This window comes from Canis lupus, chromosome 31 (assembly GCF_003254725.2).
Source record: "Canis lupus dingo isolate Sandy chromosome 31, ASM325472v2, whole genome shotgun sequence".
NCBI classification, from domain to species: domain Eukaryota; kingdom Metazoa; phylum Chordata; class Mammalia; order Carnivora; family Canidae; genus Canis; species Canis lupus.
Genome location: NC_064273.1, coordinates 35,194,233 through 35,217,775, shown reverse-complemented (window position 1 = coordinate 35,217,775; position 23,543 = coordinate 35,194,233). Strand labels below are relative to the sequence as shown.

Genomic DNA, 23,543 nt, shown 5'->3' with positions numbered 1-23,543 from the left:
TCTGCGGCTCTGTCCACCTCCACCTGCAGACCTGCCGGCGGCCCCCTGAGCTGACGGCGCACCTGGGCTGCAGCCCCGCCGGCCCGCTCTGGCCGCAGCGTTGGGCGCGGCGCCCGGGAGCAGGTGTGCAGGAGCGCAGCGCGCGGGGAGCGCAGCCCTCGCCCCGGAGCCCGGCCGCGCCGCGTGCCCGGGCGGCTCGGCGGCAGCAGCAGCGGCGGCGGCGGGCGGGCGGCGGCCCCCGGGCAGGTGGCGAGCGAGCGGAGCCGGGCGGAGCGCGGGGGGCGAGGCCGGCGCGTCGCTCGCGGGAGGCCGGGGAGCAGCAGGGGCATGTGGATACTGGCTCTCTCCTTGTTCCAGAGCTTCGCGAATGGTGAGCCTTTCGGTTTGTGGCGAATCTCATTGCTCGGATGGACCGGAGCGTGGAGACGGGGTGCGGGGAGGCATTGGGTGCATGGGTGCATAGGTGCATGGGTGCATAGGTGCATGGGTGCATGGGTGCATGGGTGCATGGGTGCATGGGTGAAGTCTTTCCCTCCTTCTCCTCCCCCCCCACCCCAATCTGTGCTTAAATGATCATGCATTTCTTTCCTTTTTTTTTTTTTAATATTTTTATTTCTTTTGGGAGGAGAGGAGGCAATGTAGGGAGGCCGGGAGGTGTGTGTGTGTGTGGGGGGGGGTTGCAAAAAAATTGCTCTGTAATCATTTAAAGGAGCTTACCTAGCAAAGTGACAGCTCCGAGCTAACTCCAGTACTAGATAGCTAGCTCGTTTCAGAATAAACCAGGTTTGGCGACAGGAGGAGAGACTGGCGGAGATTCGTCGCCACTTTGACACGTTACAACCTCAAAGGGACACGGCATTCCAAGTGTGGGCAGGAGGAGGGTCAATTAAGAACACTTGCTTTCGCATTCAAAGCGTTTTCAGCTTTTAAAAGGTGTGCTTTAAATCAGCTGCAATTCGTCTCTCCGGCAGCAATGAAGCCTTTAAGAAAGATCTGTCCTTCCACTCCCCCCACCCCCCACCTCCAACCTTCTGGGTACTACATATTCCTCACAGTCATCTATGTAAAAATATGCACTCATAAGCATGACATCATCTGAGATGTTGACAAATTTTTCAGAAACACCTGTACAGTTGTACAAATGACATCAGTGAATATCGTAAATAAGCATTCCTTTCCTCGCGCCCAGCAATATTGCATTTTGAAATGCTTTCTTCCTGGGGATTTGGAAAGCTATTGCTCTTGCCTGAGTCAGACCCAATTAGTAAGTGTGATTGCACCTTAGGTTGCCTGTCACCGCGTAAATATGAACTTACATGTATGAATGGCTTCCTCTCATTTGGGAACTGGGGGAAATTGTCATCATTTGGCATTGCCTGGGAGTAGCTAGCTACAGCCTAAATTCCCATTTCAAATTTTGGAACACAAATCTGCATAAAATGTATGGCTTGCTGACAGTTAAAATTAAACCATTAAGCCGAATCCCCTACCCAGGAGAGAGAGAGAGCGAGAGCGAGAGCGAGAGCAAGAGAGAGAGAGAGAGAGAGAGAGCAAGGGGGTGGGGGTGGGAGGCAGGAAATCTCGCCCTGGTGAGAAAATGCCAGAAGCCAAGGGGAGGCTCTAAGATTTTCTTGGAAGATGCACAGGGAAGCTCTGAGTGTTAGCTGCATAGGGGTGCATTTTCTTTGCCTCTCTAGATAGCATCCTAGCAATCATCACACTGACAGGCCGGAGGAGACGCATAAACTTTGTAAAATTAAAAAAAAAATGATGACTAAGAAAAGGTAGAGCTGAACCAAGGCGCTCCTGGAATTAACATGGAAACGAGGCTTTGCTCTCTAATATAACCTAAAGCCAAGTGTTCAAAACTTTCATTTGGAGGTTTCCCAGCAGGAGAGAATCGCAACAAGTTCTGACATGACCCCATCTTTCCCAGAGGGCACTCTACCTCTTGTGCAGCCTCGTGGGAATTTACCTTGGGGGAGAGATCTGCTGTAGCTAATGTGTGGTGATGCATCAGGAAAGTCGGCCCTTGATGCTGCTCTGCTAATGTGAACTCAGAGAAAATGGAAAAATCACATATGTCGGCCGGTGCCTCCGAGCCTTGACGGCCTGTCTCACCTGTCAGGGTGTACGTCTCCGGACTCCTAGGAAAGGCCAGGATCATAGGATGAGATAAAATCTGCATCCTGTTGCGAAGTGTGTGTTTCAGGATGAGGGAAGACTTTGTGCTTCTGAATGGCAGTCAATTAGTGTTTTACAGTTTCACAGAGGTGACAAAAATAGTATGGGCGAATTTCTTGTTCAGGGATGCTGTGAATGTGCGTGACTTAAAAAAAATTAATTTTCCTACTAAAATCATCACGAGAGACTCCTATATAGGGAGACAATTGTGTAAAACCTCCAATAGTCTATATAGAAAATAAATGCAAAGAATATGCATGTGCATATGTATGTCCATTATCTTCTTACACCTTTTTCGAGACCTTTAAAGTTGATTGATAATCCCCATTATTGGGATTGTGATGAACACAGGTAGATTTCACAATATAAGCCTGTACATGTAAATGAATATTTTACATGGCCGTATTATGTGGCCTGATGCTATCTGTCAGAAGGCTGTGGAAAAGGCTGTGGAACTCTCTTATATAAAAATGGCCCTCTCTTTATATGACCAAGCATTAAAAAAAAAAAAATTAAAAAAAGAAAGACCCGACTGTAGAGCTTTGGGCTCTTTCATTTTTTTTTTTTTTTTTTGGAGGGGGGTTGGTGGTGGTGGTGGTGGAGGAGGAATTAGCTTTAAAGAGTTTCTCAATGAATGATGTTCAATGCACACTGTGCAAAGGATCATAAAATACATGGTCATGTGAAAATAGAATAAAGGTCCAATTTGGAATGCTTGCCCGTTCATAGGACCACATTTCAAAAATGTGAAATCAAATGGTTCTTACCTATCTGAATGAGACTTGGAAAAAAAAAAAAAAGAAAGAAAAAAATTTTCAAAAAAAATTTTCAACAACTATCATAGCTTGGTCTCCCTGAAATTTGAAAAATTCCTGAACGTGGGTGATAAGAGATCTATGAATTCTAATACCCAAGCTGATTACCGCTAGGCCTCAAACAGCAAAATGTCTGACATGATTTCAAAAAAATCTATTTGTAACAGATTATGCAGTTTGATATTTTGGGGTGCTGACAAAATAAGAACCGCGCAAGGCATCTGCATTTTCACAATAGGCAACAGCATTTTTTTTTTTCCCACTGAGGTAATCGGATGTACATTTATTTCTTAATAAAAGCACGGTGGCTGGACAGGCTGCCGACAGTGTTTTGGGTGACAGAAATGAGAGAGCAGTCCCTTCATGGGTTAAACCCTTGAATGAATTACCTCACCTGATCAGGTGCTGTCATCAGGTTTAAAGCAGTCAACTTGTTCTGCAGTGTTCTGGAAATACTCACGGGAGACCTTCGGTTATAGTGCAAGGAATCGAGGTCCACATATGTGCAGACACACATCCACACACACGTCCCCGGCTGCCTCTTCAGGACAGGATCATGCTGCATTGTGTTTGAGCACAATTTCTCATGGTTTTAACCCCACTGAGCCACATTCTAGTTTAAGATTCTCATTAAAGGCATAGACAGGCCTCCGGATAAGCAGAATGATGAGCAATAAGCATATTCATTACATATAATACATTTTTGCCGGTATCTTTGCCTCTCTTTTGATGGACCCACGTGTCCCTGACATCTTTTCTTAGGCCATGGAAGCTTGACCTTTGCCGTTTTGCTCTTTTCGTGGGGCTCGTGGAGATTAGGGATGGTGGGTGGTGGGAGAGAGACAGGTGCTCTTCAGAGCGGAGGTAGGGTGTCAGCCCCCCGAGTTCATCTCCAACAGGGTATCTCAGACTGCAGACTGGACATTGTATTTAAATGTAGGAGTAGACCTTTGTGAGCACAAATGCGCCTTGGGGGCTTTTAAAGTGACTTTTATTTTGCTCATGTAAATACACACAAGTAAACGATGTCATTAGGTGAAAAATTTCAGGGCCTCCTGTGTTTTTATTAAACGGATTCGAATTCTATCTCAGAATTTCAGAGCTCACCTGAAATTGCTCGGTTCCTTAAGCTGTGAGCCCCCGCCAGATGCCCTCGGTAGGAAAACAAAATGCCATACAGACCTTTAATAAATGCCAGCCCATCCTTCTCTACTTCTTGACTCCCTCCTGGATGCCACTTTGGCGTGACCACAGTTCATTGCTGCCCCGGGGAATCAGGGACCCGCTGGTACGGCATACAGCACTCTGGTAGGGGAAATAATTTTGTCAAAAAAAAAAAAAAAAAGACCCATCTGAATCCCTAATTAGTGGACCTCCACGTAGCTATCAAAGTGTTTTATCACTGATGGGTCTGAGATGAGATGCAGTGAGGATTTCCTGAAGAGACTCATGCAGTGTACATTGAAACTTGATGTAGAAGGACTGAGAGAGAGAAAGAGAGAGAGAGAGAGAGAGAGAGAGAGAGAGAGAGAGAGAGAGATGGAGAAGGTCATTTTATAAGGAGAGACCTATCAACACTGCAGGAGACTAGATACTTAATGTTTGGAAAATTAAAGGATGGGTATCTCAGGGGATGCATTTACAAAATCAACGGCATCCAAAATTTCACAAAATTAGCTGACTTCTCCGGGTGAGATTATGAACATGCCTCATCAATAATTAATAGGCAGTGAAGATGATACATTCCGGGTTAGCTCCGGCGGGGCGTCCAGGAGCGTTCCCTGGGTTTGCATGTGTGTTGGGTGCAGCGGGCACACCAGGCAGGGGCCGCCGTGTCTGGGCATTTTCTTGGCTGCTGGGCGGAAGTGCCTGCCCGCTCTTGGTGACCGGCTCCAGCGGCCGGCCTAGGAGATGGAGAGGTGGTGCTACCTGCATGTCAATTGTGTCCCTGCCATAGGACACTAGTGGGCGGCAAACCTCGCAAGACTGGTGCAGCCAGCCTTCAGCAAAGCGGGCAGACCCGCCGCCTCCGGGGAAGCAGTGTCGTGCGCGGAGGCTGGGCCATCAGAGGCTCCCCTCCCCGCCGATCTCTCCGGTTCCTGGGCCCTGTCGCCCTCGGCTCGGTGCACTTGTCCCGGGAGCAGTGCTAGGGCTGTGGCACGGAGGCCGTGTCCGGCCGTCTTTGTTTCCGAACGTATAAAGGGCCACCGTGCTCATAGCCCTGTTGCGAAGCCTAGAAGGTGCCTAGCGAGGAAGGTGCATTTGCATAGCCCCTTCCAAAGTGGCGGCGGCGGTGGGGTGGTGGTGGGGTGGGGGGCCCAGGCTTGCGTGCCTCTTGGAGGTGGCAGCTCCGGAGCAGCCCCGCGCCTGATTGGCTGACCTTCCAATGTCATTCCAGGAGGCGCTGCTGGCTTCCCCTCCTGCTGCTGGTGACAGGGGTGATGCTGCTGCTCCTGTGCCTCTGCAGTCCGACTGTCTCACTGCCCCGGGTGTGGGGGGGCAGGGCTGGGGGGAGGCGGTGGCCAGGAGCCCCCTCCCTGCCGCTCCCCCAGGCAGGCTGGGCAGCACCTGTTCACCTGGGCTGCTGTTAACTCTTCACCTCCCAGAGACCTGGGCCCAGAAATCCTCATCATCCATCTCCCTCCCCCCATATTTGTGTTCTTGTTCATGTTTTGAAAATAGGAGAAAATTCAGAGTGGCCTTTCCCTCCCTGAATTTATGGGTTAATTGAGATAAGACGGTGGGAATGGAAGATTCCTGCAACCTGACATGTACCGGTTCTGGACTCCCAGGGTGTAGCACGCAGGGCGCCTTCGGCAGGTGACATTGTCCGCCGAGGGGGCAGGAGGGAAGTACCACGGGGCAAATAGATGACCGGTTTCTGGCTGGGAGGCCAGGATGTTGGGCAGGGCTGGATTCAGAGATCTGCTCCCCCAGAGTAGGTCCCTACCTCATCCTCTTTCGTGGAGCCTTGGCCATTCCCTCGACAGGATCAAGGGCAGTCCATACTGTTTATTTCTTTGGTGCTAATTTGGCTGGTGGCTTGTGTCTCACTCTCTAGAGGGTAAGGTCCACCGTTTAGTCCCACCGTGCGGAGCACATGCACGGAGCAGGTGGAAATAGATGTTGGCTGACTGAGTGAATGAAGGGACAGATGAGAGAACCCTTCTCCCTGCCGTGCCCTTCCCTTCTCCCTCCCACCCACCCGTCTCCCATCCTCTTCACCCTTCCTTGGCTCCTTCTGGGCCCCAGGCCCTAAACCATGGTGCGAAAGGTACTAAGCAACTGTGTGGATTCCTTGGTTCCTGCCATCTCCATCTGATGCACGGACTCGATTTATTCCCTAGAAATACTTCTAGAGCATTTCCCTCTCTTTTCCGAAATGGATTTGCCTTTGGAATATGCTCCAGGACTCCATCACAGGGACATTATGGTGATGTGGTTGCTTTTGGTGCTCTTCTTGACGAGGATTGGCTCCAATGTCCATACGTGCACCAACCGCCTCGTTCGCAAGCATAGGCTGCTAAGTGCATGATTTAGAAATCCCATACGATGTCTACCACCCAGTTGCGTTCTGAAAACCAGTCAGAAGCATGAAATGGACACAGAGGTTTCCCTCGGGATTCTTGGGAATTCATTTCTTCATCAAAGAGCCACCCAGGGCATCAAAACAAAGCTCAGTTTCTTAGGCCTTAGTTGTCTTACAAACATCACATTACGATTTTCTTAAGTCTCCCGTTAATTTAGGACTTTCTCAGCATTCTCTCTTTTTTCCCTTCGTTTTGCAGCAGAACCAAATGTAAAAGTTAGTCCCTTCTTCAAAGTTACATGAGAGGAATGCGTTTTATTCATTACCAAAGTTTTGACTTTTGTTTAAATACAAGAATCAGATTAGGTGTCATAGTTTGCAATGCTGGCTATCTTTTGATATTTGGAGGTCTGTATTTGTTCTGTGTTGATCAATAATTATGGTATTTTTAGGGGCACCGGGGTGGTTCAGCGGTTTGGCACCGGCCTTCAGCTCAGGGTGTGACCCCAGGGTCCTGGGATCGAGTCCCACATCGGGGTCCCTGCAGGGAGCCTGCTTCTCCCTCTGCCTGTGTCTCAGCCTCTCTCTCTCTCTCTGTCTCTCATGAATAAATAAATAAAATCTTTAAAAAAACTTATGGTATTTAAAAAAAAGTCATTTGACTGGGTGAGGTTTTGGTCTTTAAGTCCTGTGGAATATGTAAATCATATGTATCCTGGTTTAGCAGAGAGGGGAGAAATGGGGTCAGCGAGGTGTTTGTCAGGATAAGAGGAAGGAAGAGGCTTCTGCACAGAGAGGAAGAATGACAGAGATTAATAAATCTTGCCTGCATCCCTATTTAAGTTATTTTTACGCAGACAACAGTGAGTAAGATTTAAGAGTGAGCAAGCAGTCCTATTTATAGAAAGCCGTTTTTAAATGCAGTGGTTGAGACAGTGAAAGAATTGAAAACGCCAGAGATCACCTTTGTGCTGAACAGCAGCTTCTCCTAACTTCCCGGCACGGGACAGGAGTTTTGGAGGAGACCAAAAGGGCATACCAGCCCTGGCGGGAGTATTCAGAAATTGCTTTTAGATGCTGCAGAATGTTCTAGAACTCCCAGGGTTGAAGTCTGTGTCTGACTTGGGGGAGGGGTGGGGAGCCAGTGTACATATGGTTTGGAAATGGGTCCTGGGTAGGTGTGGACAGGGCAGCGCAGGGTGGGCGCGGAGTGTGCCGTGTGGCCACAGGTGCTCCCTGGGCAGCGCGCATTGCCTCTCTCGCAGATGGTCGGCCCCAAGGAGTGTGGGAGGGCCGAATATGCATGCATGTTTGTAGCAGAGCAATGACTGAGAGAGGGGTTCAGGTTTAGGCTCCCTCGATGATCACAGGACCCTCTGTGTTAATCGCTTAACTAAATTCCGGAGATTTAAATTGTGCTATTCGCTCCTCAAAATGGTCAGTCCAGATGGGCAGGCCAAGTCCCCATAAGCTGCTTGCTTGGCATAAATGTCACAGGACAAAGGGAAAAGAACACACCTGCTCTTAAAAATGAAAATCGTCTTCCTTCCTAGGACTGCATCTGCTCCTTGGAACAGTTTGGTTTTACTGGTCTCAAGTGGGCCTTATTTCCTATTAAGAAGAACTCTTGAATTTGGAAATACTGCTGGTTTACAGGTTGGAAATGTGAACAAAAGCCACGGCCACGTCCTGGCCCACCCTTGGGCACGATGCTGTGAAAAGCATTTGCCTCTTGTCCCGGGAGGAAGCACCTGTACAATGGGCCATTTTGTGGTCGGCCTCTCCGGACTGTGGAATGGGCCTGTCTGCGGAGGTGGTTGGAAGGAGATGTGAACTCTCTAATTACCGATTTTGAGAGGTGTGAGAGCCTTGCCTCTTTTAATATTGAAATGAGGAACCAGGAAATAGTTTTAAGTCTCATTTTACATAGAATTTAAACAATTCTTCTTGTCCGCTGTGTGCAAATACAGTGAACGTTTATAGTTCTCTAGATACCTGAACTCTCAAGTTCCTGGATACTTCTGCAAAACTACAGGAGTGATGGCATTCCCAGGGAAGATCCTGATGCCCTCAGGGTCCCCAGGTGCTCTCTGCGTCCTCTGGGGACCTCCGTGAGGAGCACGTAAGGCTAGGCCTAGAACCCCCAGCAGGCAGGATGCTTGCCGAGGTGGCCTGCATCACGCACACTGAGGAGCTGGGCCATGTGAAATAGCCGATGGCCGTGGAGACCCTCACCACTCACACCTTTTCTTAATACTGAATAAAGCATAGACGTCCCTCGTGAAATCTCTGCTTCCCTCACCCGCTGAATGAACTTCAGGGCGATGGCAAGATTTCTGTGATTATGTCATAAGACAAAAAACAAAGTCTGAAGATAATTAGAACCACTGCAGTTCTGTGTGTTTTTATATTTTATTCCCCTCCCCCTCCTTTTTTTTTTTTTTTTTCTGCATAAAGGCCCTGACTTATGCTGTGGAAACTTTTGAGTAAACATATTTTCTCATTAGAGAGATCCGAGATTCATTTCTTCTCTCCACTGCGGCCTGATTTGATCTTGGGTTCCCGCAGGACACTAGAAACCCCAAATCCCAGCCTGCTTAATTACAGTGTTTATTTCTTAATATTGGCTGTAGAGCAGTTTTAATAACTGATTTGTAGCTGCCAGGGTAGAAATAACAATGCTTTGTAATATTACATGTGAGACTTCGGGGGTGAGACAAAGACCCCCCCCCAACTCCAACTTGGGCAACTTGACACCATGGAGAGGGCGCCATGGTTAACCTGTCACACGTACTGGACCCAGTCATCGTGGTTCCTGCAAAGGGTAGTCGTTTGCCTCTCTGGTGGCCAGGGAACAAGAAATGTGTAACAAATGTGAAATGCTCTCTAAGGAAAAGAATTATTCTTTCATAAATTATTCAGGTTGGGGAAACCCAAGTTAGCACTTCCTGTCTGGCACCTTGACGTGAGAGCAGAAGGCAAGTGGGATGGTTACTTACCAGACATGCGCATGCGTATTATGACTCCCCTGAATCAATACCTATGAAGTCTTTGGTGGCTACCGTTTACAATAGACTTGATGGATATTTACATAGAAAACTGGGAAGACAAAATTTGACCTACATGTGATGTTGGTCTTTGTCTTGGGCAGCTACTTTGATTAACGGTTCATTTGTGTCTGCGGCATCTCACATTACCCGCCTTGTGATTTATGGTCACAAGAGACCCCCTCGTTCTCCCTCTTGGCCCTCGCTGATGATGGGAGTGGGAGAGTACGCTGTAGGCTTTGCTGGCATCAGGTGCTTGGAGGCAGTGGGAGTAAAGGTATGGGAAGACCAAGGATATGGAGAAAGGGGCTGCACCAGCCCCCATGTCATGACCATGGAACAGACAGGGGAGGAAGGAGGAGGCGAGGTGTCTCCAGGCCATAGTCTCTTGACACCTTGGGCCCTGTTCTAGTTAATGTGCCTCCTTCTGGACCTTCTTAGCTGTGGATCAAGGCCACTGGTTCTCATTGCCCCAGGGGCTGAGGCAGGGAGGAAGAAGTTAAGGAAACTTCCCAGAGAGATTTTCCCCTTATGAGTCTTGGAGATTCTGATGCCAGCACCATTTTGGGAGTGGGCTGTAGTTGGAAAGTTCCTCAGGTCTCCTTCCAACACGTACCTTTGCCAACTTTTTCTCCATCCCTGTAGGTTCTCAACTTTGTGCAGAAGACTCAGCTAATAGTTTGTATAGTTTCCTGGCTCTCATGACCAGAAAGTCTTGTTCTGCAGCTCTGGGATGTGCATGGTTTAGGAAATGGCCTTATTTTTCTGATCCAGGGGGCCCATAATATCCCTCTGGAGTAACACACACTTGGCAAGGGACTTGTTGGCCCCTGTTTGACATGAGGGCCAGACACTGGCTAAAAGTCAACCCAAGGATGTTTCAAGTGGACCTCAATTCTTGGGGAACTCTGTATTGAGTAGTGGTTTATCAGCAGGGCTGAACACGTGTGGGGTTAGGTAGTCATTGACTACCATACAGACTTGGGTGGGTTTCGGGATAGATGACAGTAAAAGCTGGAAACAGGGAAGACCCTGAGTGGGGGACGATGTCATCCCATCAGGGGCACTTCTAATTTGGATGCTCAGGAATCATTTATGTGTCTCTCTGATATCTATATACCTTAGCGTCTAAGCATATACATGTGGGCATGTGGGCCATTTTTTTTCTTATTGAGTTTGTTGGATGTTCAGGTTTATTGCTAGCATGTGCTTTGCTTATGGGCTTGGTTCCCTTTGCATTTTTTGCACTGACCCCTTCCTTGCTAGCAGCTGGAGTCTGAGAAGAGAAGCCCTTGGAAACCTACATGTGGCCCCATTGCTCCAAGCAGGAAGCCCATAGTGCGAATCCGAGCAGGTGACTGGTGAGCAATTTTGAGTGATGATCAAGGGCAGATTGAGACAGGACAGGAGAATGAATCTATTTGCAGCTTGAGGTTTTGCTTCGGTGCCAACCCGGGAATGCGGCATATGCCTTCATTCAAATATCGGTGCTCAAGCTCCTTCCAAAGCCAGATATAAACGACTTGGGGATGGTTTACTCTTTTGGGTTTTCTTGGTCTCTTCCTCCTTCTTTGAGACAGATCACCCCAAATTGACTATATTTATCAAAGGGAGCATGTGCCGTCATGCCAAGTCTTCATAAAAAGAGAAAATGGCATATAAGGACATATATGCATTTTTAGACCTTGTCGCATGTATGATAAAATTGAGGACAATTACTAGTGTCAGAATCATCCTTTCAAAACACCGTGTCCTTGATTTTTGAACTAAAATAGACTTGAACGTGTGCTGGAGAGAGGCCTAAATTCGGAGCCTTAAAAAATATCCTTTTGTGTCCTGAGATCTTATTTTAGATAATATTAAAAATAACTTTCCCTCCTAGGCATCTTAAACAAGTTTGATGTTATAATGCTTTGGCGATTTTATTGTGATTCACTGCAGAGATAATCTTTCAGAGCGGCTGTTTTGATACTTAGCTTTAGAAGAAAAACGGTATGAAAGTCATCGCGGGCTGAAGAAATGTGATTTCTGCTTACTCAGAACTACAGGAATTAGGGGAGACCCCGTTTCTTTGCAACAATAGTCTCCTACTCCTACGTTCCTCTAAAAAGGGGGCATTGTGCTAGGAAGTCAGCAGCTCTACCGAGAGAGTTCGTGGAAGATCTGGTCTAAAATAGCTCCCAACCCGTCTCTGATCTAGAGCTTTCGAAACCTCCACGGTCTGTACAGACTGTTCTCTTCAAAATTTCGTACCGGCGTAGGTCACTGTCTTTTGATCTCTCCCCTGTGGGAAGGGTATAAATATTTCCATCATCAAGTTTAATGACCTGCAAGGGACTCACGAGTCATTGTAAATGGTTAAACACTTTCCTTAGAAAAAATACAAATGAGAGGTTGTGTGACTCAGATTTATTTTTAGAGCCAATCACCTTAACCCATAGAAGATATTTATTACATGCCGTAGTAGGTGTTGAGCGCTTTCCCCTTCGGTTGGTAGCATCTGCGTCCCTCTGCAAGCAGCAGGCATGAGCATCCTCAAGGCCCGTGTGTCTCAGGGCTGAGCGGCTTAGGGCCGTGCACTGAGCCTCCTGCAATGGAGATGGATTTGCGGGGACCAGAGGGGCTTTCTGCACTTAGTCCCTTGTCATTATTTTCACCTTCTCTCTCTCTCCTTGGAAACTGGAGCAAATATTAGAACTTAGGTGCACCCATGAGAGAGAGAAGAGAGCTGTATGGCCCCAGGATCCAAGGCCTCTGCTGGCTCAGGCAGCTGGAAGGACCTGGGGGGGGGGGGGCGGTTTCCCTCAGATGAAGTCTGGGGGCAAGGGACAGTGTCCTTTCAGCCGATGGGTGACCCACTCAGGAGTGCCCGTGGAAGTCTGGAGATCTTTGCAAGGGTGGGAAACTGATATTTAAATATTCTTCTGAAGCATCCAGGCATTGGCATTCTCGGTTATTGTGAAGCTCTGAACGAACCATGAGACACAAAGTAAACTCTGTGGAGCTATTATTTTAGGCTCATTATTTTTGGCAGCTGGAAATAAAAGACACCCTTCCACCCCTCCCCACCCTTTTGTGATCTGATCATTTAAAAAAGTGGTATGATCTTGACAAAATGTGGTCTTCAGCCAAATCAGTGGTTCTAACCAGGGGCAGTTTCATCCCCCAAGTGATAATGAGCAATATCTGGAAACATTTTCAGTTGTCACGATTCTCATGGGGGAGGGGATGCCACTGGCATCTAGTGGGTGGAGGCCAGAGATGTTGCTCAACACCCCACAGTGTACAGGACAGACCCGACCCCTAACCCCCCCACTCACCCAAAAAATGATTTTCTGATCCAAAATGTCAGCAGTGCAGAGGTTGAGCAACCCTGAGTTAAATCATTTTAAGGCCTAGTTCCTACAATAGAATATCAGGTCTGTGCTTTTCTGTGGATGCCACAGCGGCCCCGGAGAGACAGCAAGAAGGAAGATGTTCTGAATCTCAGTTCTGATTCCTTGGCTACCAGACTCCAAGCTGGTAATGCTTGTGGTTGATGAAGCTTTATTTACTACTCACTTCTGATTTTTTGTCACGAGTAAAAAAGAAGAAAACCAAATCTGTATCCCCTTTTTGGCCGAATCAGTAAGAACAGGAGCATCGAGGTGTTGTTCCTCTAGCCCTTTTTCCCCCTCAAGTGATTATGCTAATTAGTGTTTGATCAGATGATTAAATTATAATTCGATTAATCCTGCGTGCACAGCGCTCAGAATGCATTTCTCTCGCCTGGTTACCTTGTGCCCGGAGCACCCTGTTCTGGCCGACGGAGGCTTGCTCTTCCTGAAGATGTGGATTTCTGTTTTCAAAGCACTGCAAATCCTTTGTTGCGTGGTACAAGGGAGAGGGGATATTTCTGTAACCTGTTCTCCCAGGCAGAGGCTGGACTGCGGAGGCCTCTGGGAAATGTGGAAACCCTAGCTAGGAAGCACCAATTATTTGGAGAAATGAGATGCAGAGAGGTGCTGCAAGGGCAGGGAGCTCCCCCACCCAAAGGAGGCTCTGGGCCCCACCCCCAAGACCACCAGCTGGGCCTTTGGCTCTAGGAGACACCTTCCCTGACACCTTCCTCCCAGGGCTGGGGGTCATCGTCGGGGAGAGCTGCTTTAGTGCGTGCTGGGCCTAGAGGCATGTTCTCTGTGTTTATTTCAAGTGTGTTTTTCCTGAAAAAAGTGTTCCACCATTTTGTGTTGGTGTGTTTGGGTGTTTAATAGTGCAGCTTAAAGCATTGGTGTTCACCACTGTTTCTAGGTAGTGACCTCTTGTCTACGCCTAGAGCTTTCGTCTAGGTGCCTCGCAGCTGTGTTGAATGAAGGCCTGTGACATGCCCCCTGATAGGAGAAATCTGAGATGAGTTGGGAAGAGCATGCATGGAAAGTACTGATGGCAGTTCCACTGTGAATAGATTTCGCCTCCAGGATGGGAGGTTGCGTGGCTCATTTTGTGGTTTCAGGAGCTTGGCAGTGGTGGGGTTTTTGTTTACACACTGTCCCTATTTTCTCCCTTTACATTTATGCAGTGGGGGTCGTCTGGTTACTAAAACATCAGTATTTAGGATATGTATTCTTTTTTCTATCAGAATGCACGTGTGTTTGGATCTGCCTGGAACTTACGGCATTTGCATTTAAGACCAGGCCAGAAGATGAGACATAAGTCATCAGTCCCACATCTCTTGTCCTGAGGACCACTGGGACCACAGAATCAATGACAATATAGGGACTAAATACCTGCTAAGATTTTCATATCTCCCCTACTCTGAGAAGTGTGAAGTATCATTTTTATTTATTTATTTATTTATTTATTTAATTTTTAATTTATTTATGATACTCACAGAGAGAGAGAGAGAGAGGCAGAGACACAGGCAGAGGGAGAAGCAGGCTCCATGCACCGGGAGCCTGACGTGGGATTTGATCCCGGGTCTCCAGGATCGTGTCCTGGGCCAAAGGCAGGCGCCAAACCGCTGCGCCACCCAGGGATCCCTGAAGTATCATTTTTAAAAGGATTTTATTTATTTGTGTAAAGAGAGCATGGGGGTGGGTAGGGACAGAGAGAGAGGGAGAATCTCAAGCAGACTCATTGGTGAACATGGACCCCAATGCAGGGCTCTATCACCTGACCTTGAGAGCATGACCTGAGCTGAAATTAAGAGTGGAACAAGGGGTGGTGGAAGGGAGGTGGGTGGGGGATGGGGTGACTGGGGGATGGGCATTGAGGGGGGCACTTGATGGGATGAACACTGTTATACTATATGTTGATAAATCAAACTCTAATAAAAAATATACAAAAAAAAGAGTCGACACTTGACGGACTGAGCCATGCGGGCGTCCCGTGTGCAATGGCATTTATAAGAGATTGCCATCTTTTGATTTTCTTTGAAGAATGAAGCTCTACTTGTTATTATTCACACAAAAAATGAAAGTAAGAGGAAACTCTCATTTGCTGAGCATCTGAAGTGTGCTTACTATCTTATGTGCACTTGTGCTTCTTAGTGATAGGAGTGATGATGATGTCATTGGCAGTCACTGGCATTACTTACTACTAAGATGTGAGGTATGACTTTAAGAGTTTATGGTAGTGCCTGTAATGCCCGAAGCTGGGAGGTAGGCATTAATACCATATTACAGAGGTGCCTGGGAGGCTCAGTGGTTGAGCATCTGCCTTTGGCTCAAGGCATGATCCCGAGGTCCAGAGATCGAGTCCCTCATCGAGTTCCCTGCAGGGAGCCTGCTTCTCCCTCTGCCTGCGTCTCTGCCTCTCTCTCTGAGTCTCTCATTAATAAATAAATAAAATCTTTTAAAAAAATACCACCATTACCACCATAAGGTGGGGTCTACGGCCTCCACGCATCCTCACACAGCCCAGTGAGAAAGTACTCCCAGTGTCAGTTTTGGACAATAAGAGCCCAGGGTTTGGGGATCCCTGGGTGGCGCAGCGGTTTGGCGCCTGCCTTTGGCCCAGGGCGCGATCCTGGAGACCCGGGATCGAATCCCACATCAGGCTCCCGGTGCATGGAGCCTGCTTCTCCCTCTGCCTGTTGTGTCTCTGCCTCTCTCTCTCTCTCTCTGTATGACTATCATAAATAAATTTAAAAAAAATGTTTAAAAAAAAAAAAAAGAGCCCAGGGTTTGCAGATGTTGGATGTGGGCTGTGGTCAGTTAGGGCCTGTTGATTTGAGGTCCCCGTTATCCTGCATTGTGAGCATCCCCGAGATCCTCCAAACAAAGCCATCTTTACTCCTTTGACTTTTTTTCCCTAAACTTTGAAAATGATGACATTAATCTTGCTTTAAAAGTTGAGCAATAAAAATTTGTTTTGAGAAAGTGAAATATGATCTCTGAAGAATGAGTGTATAAATGGGTAAAATTCATTTACTTTTCCTTGTCAGCCGTGGTTTTATGCACTTGCGCTAAGTTAGGCAAGTAAGGGACAGGTTAATTAACTTTTATCCACTTCGGTGGTGGAGCTGTTTCATGGCATCATGCTCTATTGTCAGTGTGCTTAAGAGTGACATTTATATTCTGTTCATGTTACGTGGTGGGACCTTCCCCAGCCCCCCAGTTTAAATCGTGTATCTTTTTAAATATATTATGTTTGTTCTCGATAGACCGTCCGTTCTCTCAGGTCAAAATGTTAGAATAAAACCAGTTTGTGAAGTGGGTTATGAAGACTGGTAATCAAGTGTGAACTTAGCATCAACCGGGCTGTTAGGAAGAAAGACACAAATTAGTTCTGGGCACACAAGTCTGAATCTTACCAGCACAGCTGAATTATTTTACCAGCTTGTCCATGAGACATGTATTCTGAAGAGTGGAGCAAATACTACCTAGACGTTCAGGTTCATGGGAAGTAAGGATAATGCATGTGCGTACACCTGCCATGCCAGGGCCACATTCTTGTTATTCGATGCTTGTGTAACGTTTGAACCAGTTTCTCACACAGGATATATTTGCCTTCCATGGAACATAGGAAACACCAATGCTCTGATGTGATGACAATAGCCCAACCTTGTCGGTGCTCAGAGATTGAATGGCCCATACTTCACTTAGCTGTAGCTGTTTATTGCCTGGGTGGCCTCTTGGCACTACACCCACCACTTGGAGTTCATCAATAGGAGGTGCTCATGGAGTCAAGGCCTGGATCCCCCAGGTGGACTCCTGTCTCAAGGTCTGCCTTTATTTCTATCCACTCAGCCACTTCTCACACCTTGAGTACTGGTCTCACACAAGACCGGACCACAGAGAGGTGAGAAGATATTGAGATATTGGGCGTCCTCTGTATGGGCCAAGCAACCTGAAGTTTGTGGTATTAGTATGCCCGTAGAGTCACTGTGGTGTGGCGTGCTGACCAAACCTATTTATAATAATTGCTAATATTTACAGAACACTGACCATGGGCCACTGACCATGGGCTATGCTAAGTGCTTGATTGTATCATCTCATTGAATCTTCAGTCAAGTCTTTGAGATATTTACTCATATTATCCTTGGGGGGAATCAAGGTCATAAAAGTGTTGTAAAACTTGTAAAAGTGAAGAGGCTTTCTGAAAGTCACATATCAAGCTAGTGGTGAAGGCAAGTTTTGAACCCGGGCAGTCTAGTTCCAGAATGCCTACGTTGACTATCTGCCTATACTTGTCTGTGAATGAGTTCTGGATATCTGGGCTGGCTCCTGAGCACACATCCCAGTTGAAGTGGCGATACGTATCTGGGGAGGTGGAAATATGGCTTATGCCAGAGAGTTGGGATGGGCCAGAGAGCAAGCATCGCTTTCTTAAGTTTTCTTGGAGGAAGATGCTGGAAGAATGTGGCAACGTGGGTACCGTATGGGACTTTCGGGGTTTGTTTCAATCGCAACATTTCTAGGATCTCAGCTCTTTGCCAAGTTAGGATGCTCAGTTGGTGAAGTAGCACCAAGCACACAGTGCCTGTCCCATGCTGTCAAGGACCAGTCACCAACACGTCCCAGCCTGTAGCATGTGTCCCTTATCTTTCCATATCTATTCCCATGGTGTATGGAAAAAAATTAAACCCTGCAGATTTCAGCAGATGGTGCCCAAAGCCTTATCTGGTGCATCACCTGACAGTTGGCCTTGATGTTTTCTCTCTAACACCTCTTCTTCTGATCCCTTTCACTTGGAGGTTCAGGCCTACCCTGAATTCCAGAACACACTGCCATTTTCTGACAGGTCTTTGGTTACGGCCGCATCCTCCGGTGGGCCCTTAGATCTGCCCTCGGCCTCATTTGACTGCCTGTCACTTCCTGTTTCTGTGGGAAGACAATTTTCCACCTTCTTCTTCTTCCACAAACCTCAAACTCTCCTTCCTTTTCTACTTGCAGTTGATGATCTCAATTCTTTTACCAAGAACCTAGATGAAGCCAGTTAACTACTTGGAATACTCCCTCCTCCTCACCTCAGTTTATCATGGCATCGTGTTTGTGCCTGGTGTGATGGTTTCCCTTCAGCTCATTAGTGAAGGAGAGATTCAGTTAGAGGGATGACTAGGCACCTGAGTACATGAGGTCCACAGCCAGTTTTTAGCCATGTGTGCTCATGGCCCATGGGATGAAGATATCTGCATGGTGCAAGGTGGCGGTGGTACCAGGGAACAGAGTGGGCCACAGAGGAGACTTTGCAGTGTGGAGGGTGAGTGCACCCTGGTTCACATGGAGGACGTGGTTGGCTTGTTGGAATGACTCTGCGGGCACACTGGCTGGCAGGGAGCTGACACCTGCTGCTCGGGGGTGAGCAGGGGCTGTGCCCTGTCCCCTGACAAGGAGGCTTATTGGCTGGGGGTCTGTCTGTGGGAGCAGAGGAGGACAGGTGGCCCAGCCCTTCCGATTTTACCAGGTGTGGAGGCAGAGCTTAACACTCAACATTCATTTCAGGTCCTGCACCCCAACACCCATGTACACTGACTGCCTTCTGCCCCTGACAGTGGAAGCAACTGCCTTGATCCCCTCAAAGGCTGAGGCCTCCATCCATACCCAGAATTTCACTGCTTTCCATCCACTCAGGGGCTTTGGCCTCATGTCTGTGTTCCCACTCGCAGACATGTCCTGGTTTCCCTGTCTTCCGGGTGACATACCACACGACATTATCTCTCCCATCAACACACTGGCATGTAGAATGCACTACCACGTGGAACATATGAGCATGTAAGATGTTAACATGTGGAATGCACTAGTGTGCAGAGCCTGCTAACTTTCAGAACACACTAATGTGTAAATACACTAACAGGTAGACTAGACCATACCAGCTGGTAAAAGGCTAACATCTTAAACACACTAAACATGCAGAACACACTGAAATGTCGAACATGCTAACGTGGAGGACACTGACACGCAGAACACAGTAACACAACACACTGATACGCAGAACACACTACCAGCTGAGCCTGTTCCTCCCAGCACCACCCTCACCTGCCTCCTTTCTCTGACATGGTTTAAAATAAACCTACCCAGCAGAGTTGCACGTGGCAATACTTCTTGCACAGTGGAGCTGAGGATTTGGGTTTCGACATCAGCACTACTGATCCGCGTGAGGCCTGCAGGACATGCCTGGCACCTGCACACGAGCCCCACGGTCCCTGAAGCACTTGAACCCCAGTGGCCAAGAACGGAGGCCATGGATCCACTCTTCTGGACCATGCCCCTCCGTGTTCGTCTTCCCCTCACTGCAGATGAGAGATGAGCTGTTGGCCTGTGCACGCTGAAGGCTGTCTACATACCCCTTACAACCCCATGTGTCTCAGTCTCTCAGACACATTCCCATCTGTGTCTGCTGCCCAGCTCCACTGTCAGTGTTTTGTCAGGGTCACCAATGACCACCATGTTTCCCGTCTTCATCTTGCAAGATCCTCAGCAGCTTTTGATGCAACAGGTCACTTTCCGTCTTGAACCACTTGCCCCGGGATTATGGGTATCACCCTCTTTGGGTTTGTCTACTGCCTCTCTGATTTCTCCTTCCTATTGTCTTTGCTGGTCTCCTCTCTAGTCAAATATGAAGGATTGCAGTACTCCAGGGCTCCCCTCACCTCCCCATCTTTCCTTTCTGTGATTTAACTTAGGCTGCGGCGTGAAATATCTGTATGCCGGTGATGTCCACATTTAGATCTCTGTCCACGGCTTCCCTCTGGGTTTCCACTCAGACCTTCCAACCCACTGCCTACTCAACATCTCCCCTTAGAAATCCTGTGGGCATCTCAGATTTTGACCCAACACAGAGCTCCTGGATTTTTCTCACCATCTGCTCCTGTCCCAGGTCCCCTGCTCATTCACTGCTCAGGACAGAGCCTTGGAATCACTGACTTCCTCCTTCCTTCCTGACTCATGCAAACCATCAGCAGGTCTAGTGACTCTACTTTCAGAACATGACCATTTCTCCCACTTCCATGTCACTTGACGCTATTATCTCTTAGCAGGCTCTGCAATAACTGGCCAACTAGTCTGTCTGTGGACACTCTCACCTCCCAGTTGGGTTTCCATACAGTGGCCACAGGGACCTGCTTAAGTTGTAAATCTGACCATATCACCCGTCTGCTTAAAGCTGGTAGGAATGTCTCCCATCAGCCCTAAAATAAGCCCGCCATTCCTTACCATAACCTGAGGGCCCTCCAGGATCTGGCTCAGGTTGTCCACACCACGCTGCCTCCTCTTCAGCCACGCTAGACTTCTGGATGTTCCTCCAATGTGCTGAACTTGGGCACGCTCGGTGACTCAACTTTCCACCCACTCCTTTTTCTTCCTGGGATGCTCTATTCTGGATCTTTCCACTGTCTGCTTTTTCATTCAGTTCTCTGCCCTGATACGATCTCCTAAGAGAGATCTCCCTTAATCATGTTCTTGATAACTCTGTTCCTCTTTGCTGCATGCACTCTGTGTTTCTTCAGAGCAGTTATAGGTGCCTGGAATAATGTGGCGGTTTGTCTGGTATCTGTCTCTTCCCACCGGGAAAGTAGGGACCTTGTCTTCTGTGCCCATCTCTGTGTCTTTGGCCCCAGGAGGGTTACTAAACACTGCAGGTGCCCATAAGTATTTACTGATTGAATGATTAAGTCAATGAATGCTCTTTCCAGGGATATAACTCTTAGGGGCTTGATGTCATTGCTGTCTTTAATTCTATTATCTCTTTTCCCCATGGAGTGATAATATCTCTCTGCATACCAGAAGCTTCTTCTTATGGAAGATGGGGACATGCATATTGATAGGAAGGTCAGCAAGCATCATGCCCTGCAATTTTCAATCTGACCCATTCTCAGAGGCATAACAGTAAAAAATACCTTAATTAAAACAATTTTGGTCACCAGACTGAGGACAGTGTGAGAAAGAAGACCATTTTTGTAGGTCTTCTGTAGATCATGGCAAAGTCCCAGGGAAGAGAGGACAGACTCACGACTGTAGAAGGTGCTGCCGGCGGTAATGATCACCATGTTGGACACACAGGGAAGGTTCTGCAGTGTTTGTGGAGGCAGAAGCAACTTCTGATTAGACTGTTTAAAAAGTGCTTCAAGGAGAAGGTGGTTTTAAGACTTGGCTTTTAAGTAGGTGCAGATTTTCACTGGATAAGAAGCACACTAAAGCGATGGTGGGAGCAGAGGGAAAAAGCAGGGAAGTCCCAGATGTGGAGCGGGAGGCAGTAGCTCCATTCAGCTTCTGTGCAACGTCAGAGGGGGACTATGCAGTGTCAGAGGGGGAGATACATCTAACATGGGACAGGGAGCAGAATACGGGGAATTCGAATTCGAATTCAAATTCAATTTGTATCTAAGGTTTTTGTGTTAGGATCATAGTCTAGGTCATATGAGTGATCGGTGCTGTATCTTGCCTGGGGTGCAGAGCAAAGCAGAGCTGAGGACATTGGTGGAAGGGTGGCCAAGCGGTGCTAGGTTGCTGTGCAGGAAGGGGAGAGCCTGCATTGGGATGGTGGTGGGTGGCTGGGTGCTGACCAAGAGGAAAGTAATGGTGAGAATCTAAGCCTGACTCCTGGTGATGTGGGGTCTAGATGATCCCCGTGGACCATCTCACTATGTAGAGTTGCTGGTAAACTAAAGATGTGAATAAATGGATAGGTTTGCAGCCTTGTACAGGCATTACTGCCCAGACTCCTCCTCTTGAATTTTTTTTTTTGAGACTATATGGAATCAGCCCACCTGAACACTGTATGCCACTGACGGGGTTTTACAATGCTCGGTGAGAGCCATTCCATGATTTGGTTATCCCAGCATAACGTGAGAGGGGCTGGAAACTGGACAGCAGATTGTACAGGTCAGGAGCACAGTCTGAGTGATGAACTAATGCATTCGAACCAATGGGAAACCAGCAATCTTCATTTCTTTTAGTTTTCCTATTTCTCTTGAAATTAAAGCATCCAAAAGTTTAATATTGACTGAGTTTGGATTACAGTTCCATGGTGGCAACCACCATCTATTATTTGTCAGTAATTGAGCAACATTTTGGTTTCTTTTCATGTGAACCTGTTTGGGTTCTGTAGACACCAGAAGATGAAGGGTCAAGCAGAGGCATGAAGATTTAGAATTTCTGTCATGGACTGTAACTAGATGAACCTTAAGAGGCACCAGTTTGTGTTGTCGGCACCCAAACATCCATTTTCTCTGATTTGTAAACTGTGCTCCACAGAAATCTATGGTATGGTTAAAAAATTATGAAGTTAAAAACTTTATTCCATATTGTGAGTTTCCCGAAATCTCTCCATTTTTTTTATTTTTAAAAGATTTTATTTATTTATTCATGAGACAGAGAGAGAGAGGCAGAGACACAGGCAGAGGGAGAAGCAGGCTCCCTGCGGGGAACCCAATGTGGGACTCGATCCCAGGTCTCCAGGATCACTACCTGAGCCAAAAGCAGATGCTCAGTTACTGAGCCACCCAGGCATCCCAAATCTCTCCATTCTTAACTCAAATTTAGATCCAGCAGAATTCAACTTAGTATAGCTTCAACCTCAAAATAATTTGCGGCTAAGTTCATAATTTGCATTCGTGGTCTCATTTCTTGTTGTGAGACTTACAGAGTGTCTTTTATGATTTATCTCTTTCGTCAACTTCTTTCCTCTTTCCTTTCTCTCCTTGCCTTCTACACGTATTCACACTCACTCACACACTATGTGTCCTCAGAGTAAGCATTATTTCTTACAATGCATTTATCAGAAACTCCTTTGCTTTTGTAGTTACTGAAAAAGAGTTGTGTTTTCAAAGCCGAAAATTGAAAAACTCAAGTTTTCAAAACCGAAAATCATACGTGTATTTGATTCATGATACAGATTGTGATAAATTGTGATGATCTCAAGGGACCGATCATTGGTAGCACAGTGTTACTAATGGCTGATCATGGAACCAACATAAACTCACCAATGGGTTTTCTTAGGAGAGGATTTCTTAATTAACCATAAAATATTTACTGTGCATATTTTATGCCCATTGGGAATATGGAATAAGAGAAGAACAGTAGAGATTTCTGTCCTTAAAGAATTGGCCATTTCATTGGGAAATCATGACATAATGTAAGTACAAGGAAACAAGATCTTATTTTATTTTATTTATTTATTTTTGGTTTTTGAAAGAAGATCTTTTTAAAACTAAAGTATAAACTGATAAGATCAACTGGGTTATCTAATTTAGTTACGTTGAAAAATGATTTGCTGATGGTTCAGATAAGACAGTAAACTTAAGAAAAAAGATGAGGAAGCAAGCTTTGCAAGGTGAAGTCAGGGAAGGCTTCATGAAAGAACAGCTTCAGCAGAATCCTACGGGGTTTGGATCAGGGCTGGAACAGCAATTTGAGAATGGGCTGAGCATTAGCGGCAATGGTGTGTGTGTACATTTGTGTATTTGTGAACACAAGTGTATGCATGAGCGTGTGTACGTGCAGCTTATAAGCTTGAAAACAGGGCTGAGCATTATAAATCAGGAGACTG

The 23,543-nt window shown here is 47.1% G+C and overlaps 1 protein-coding gene across 3 annotated transcripts in view; it reads left to right on the top strand.

Annotated features, from left to right (window-relative positions):
* The first annotated feature begins 243 nt into the window (after positions 1 to 243).
* The window catches only part of DSCAM (DS cell adhesion molecule), a 734,179-nt gene continuing 710,879 nt past the window's right edge, over positions 244 to 23,543 (top strand). For all 3 annotated transcript variants that reach the window (XM_035709183.2, XM_049104780.1, XM_035709184.2), the window contains exon 1: positions 244 to 370. In XM_035709183.2, the coding sequence (XP_035565076.1) occupies positions 328 to 370 (43 nt within the window). In that variant the 5' untranslated portion in view covers positions 244 to 327. The remainder of the gene's footprint in view (positions 371 to 23,543) is intronic.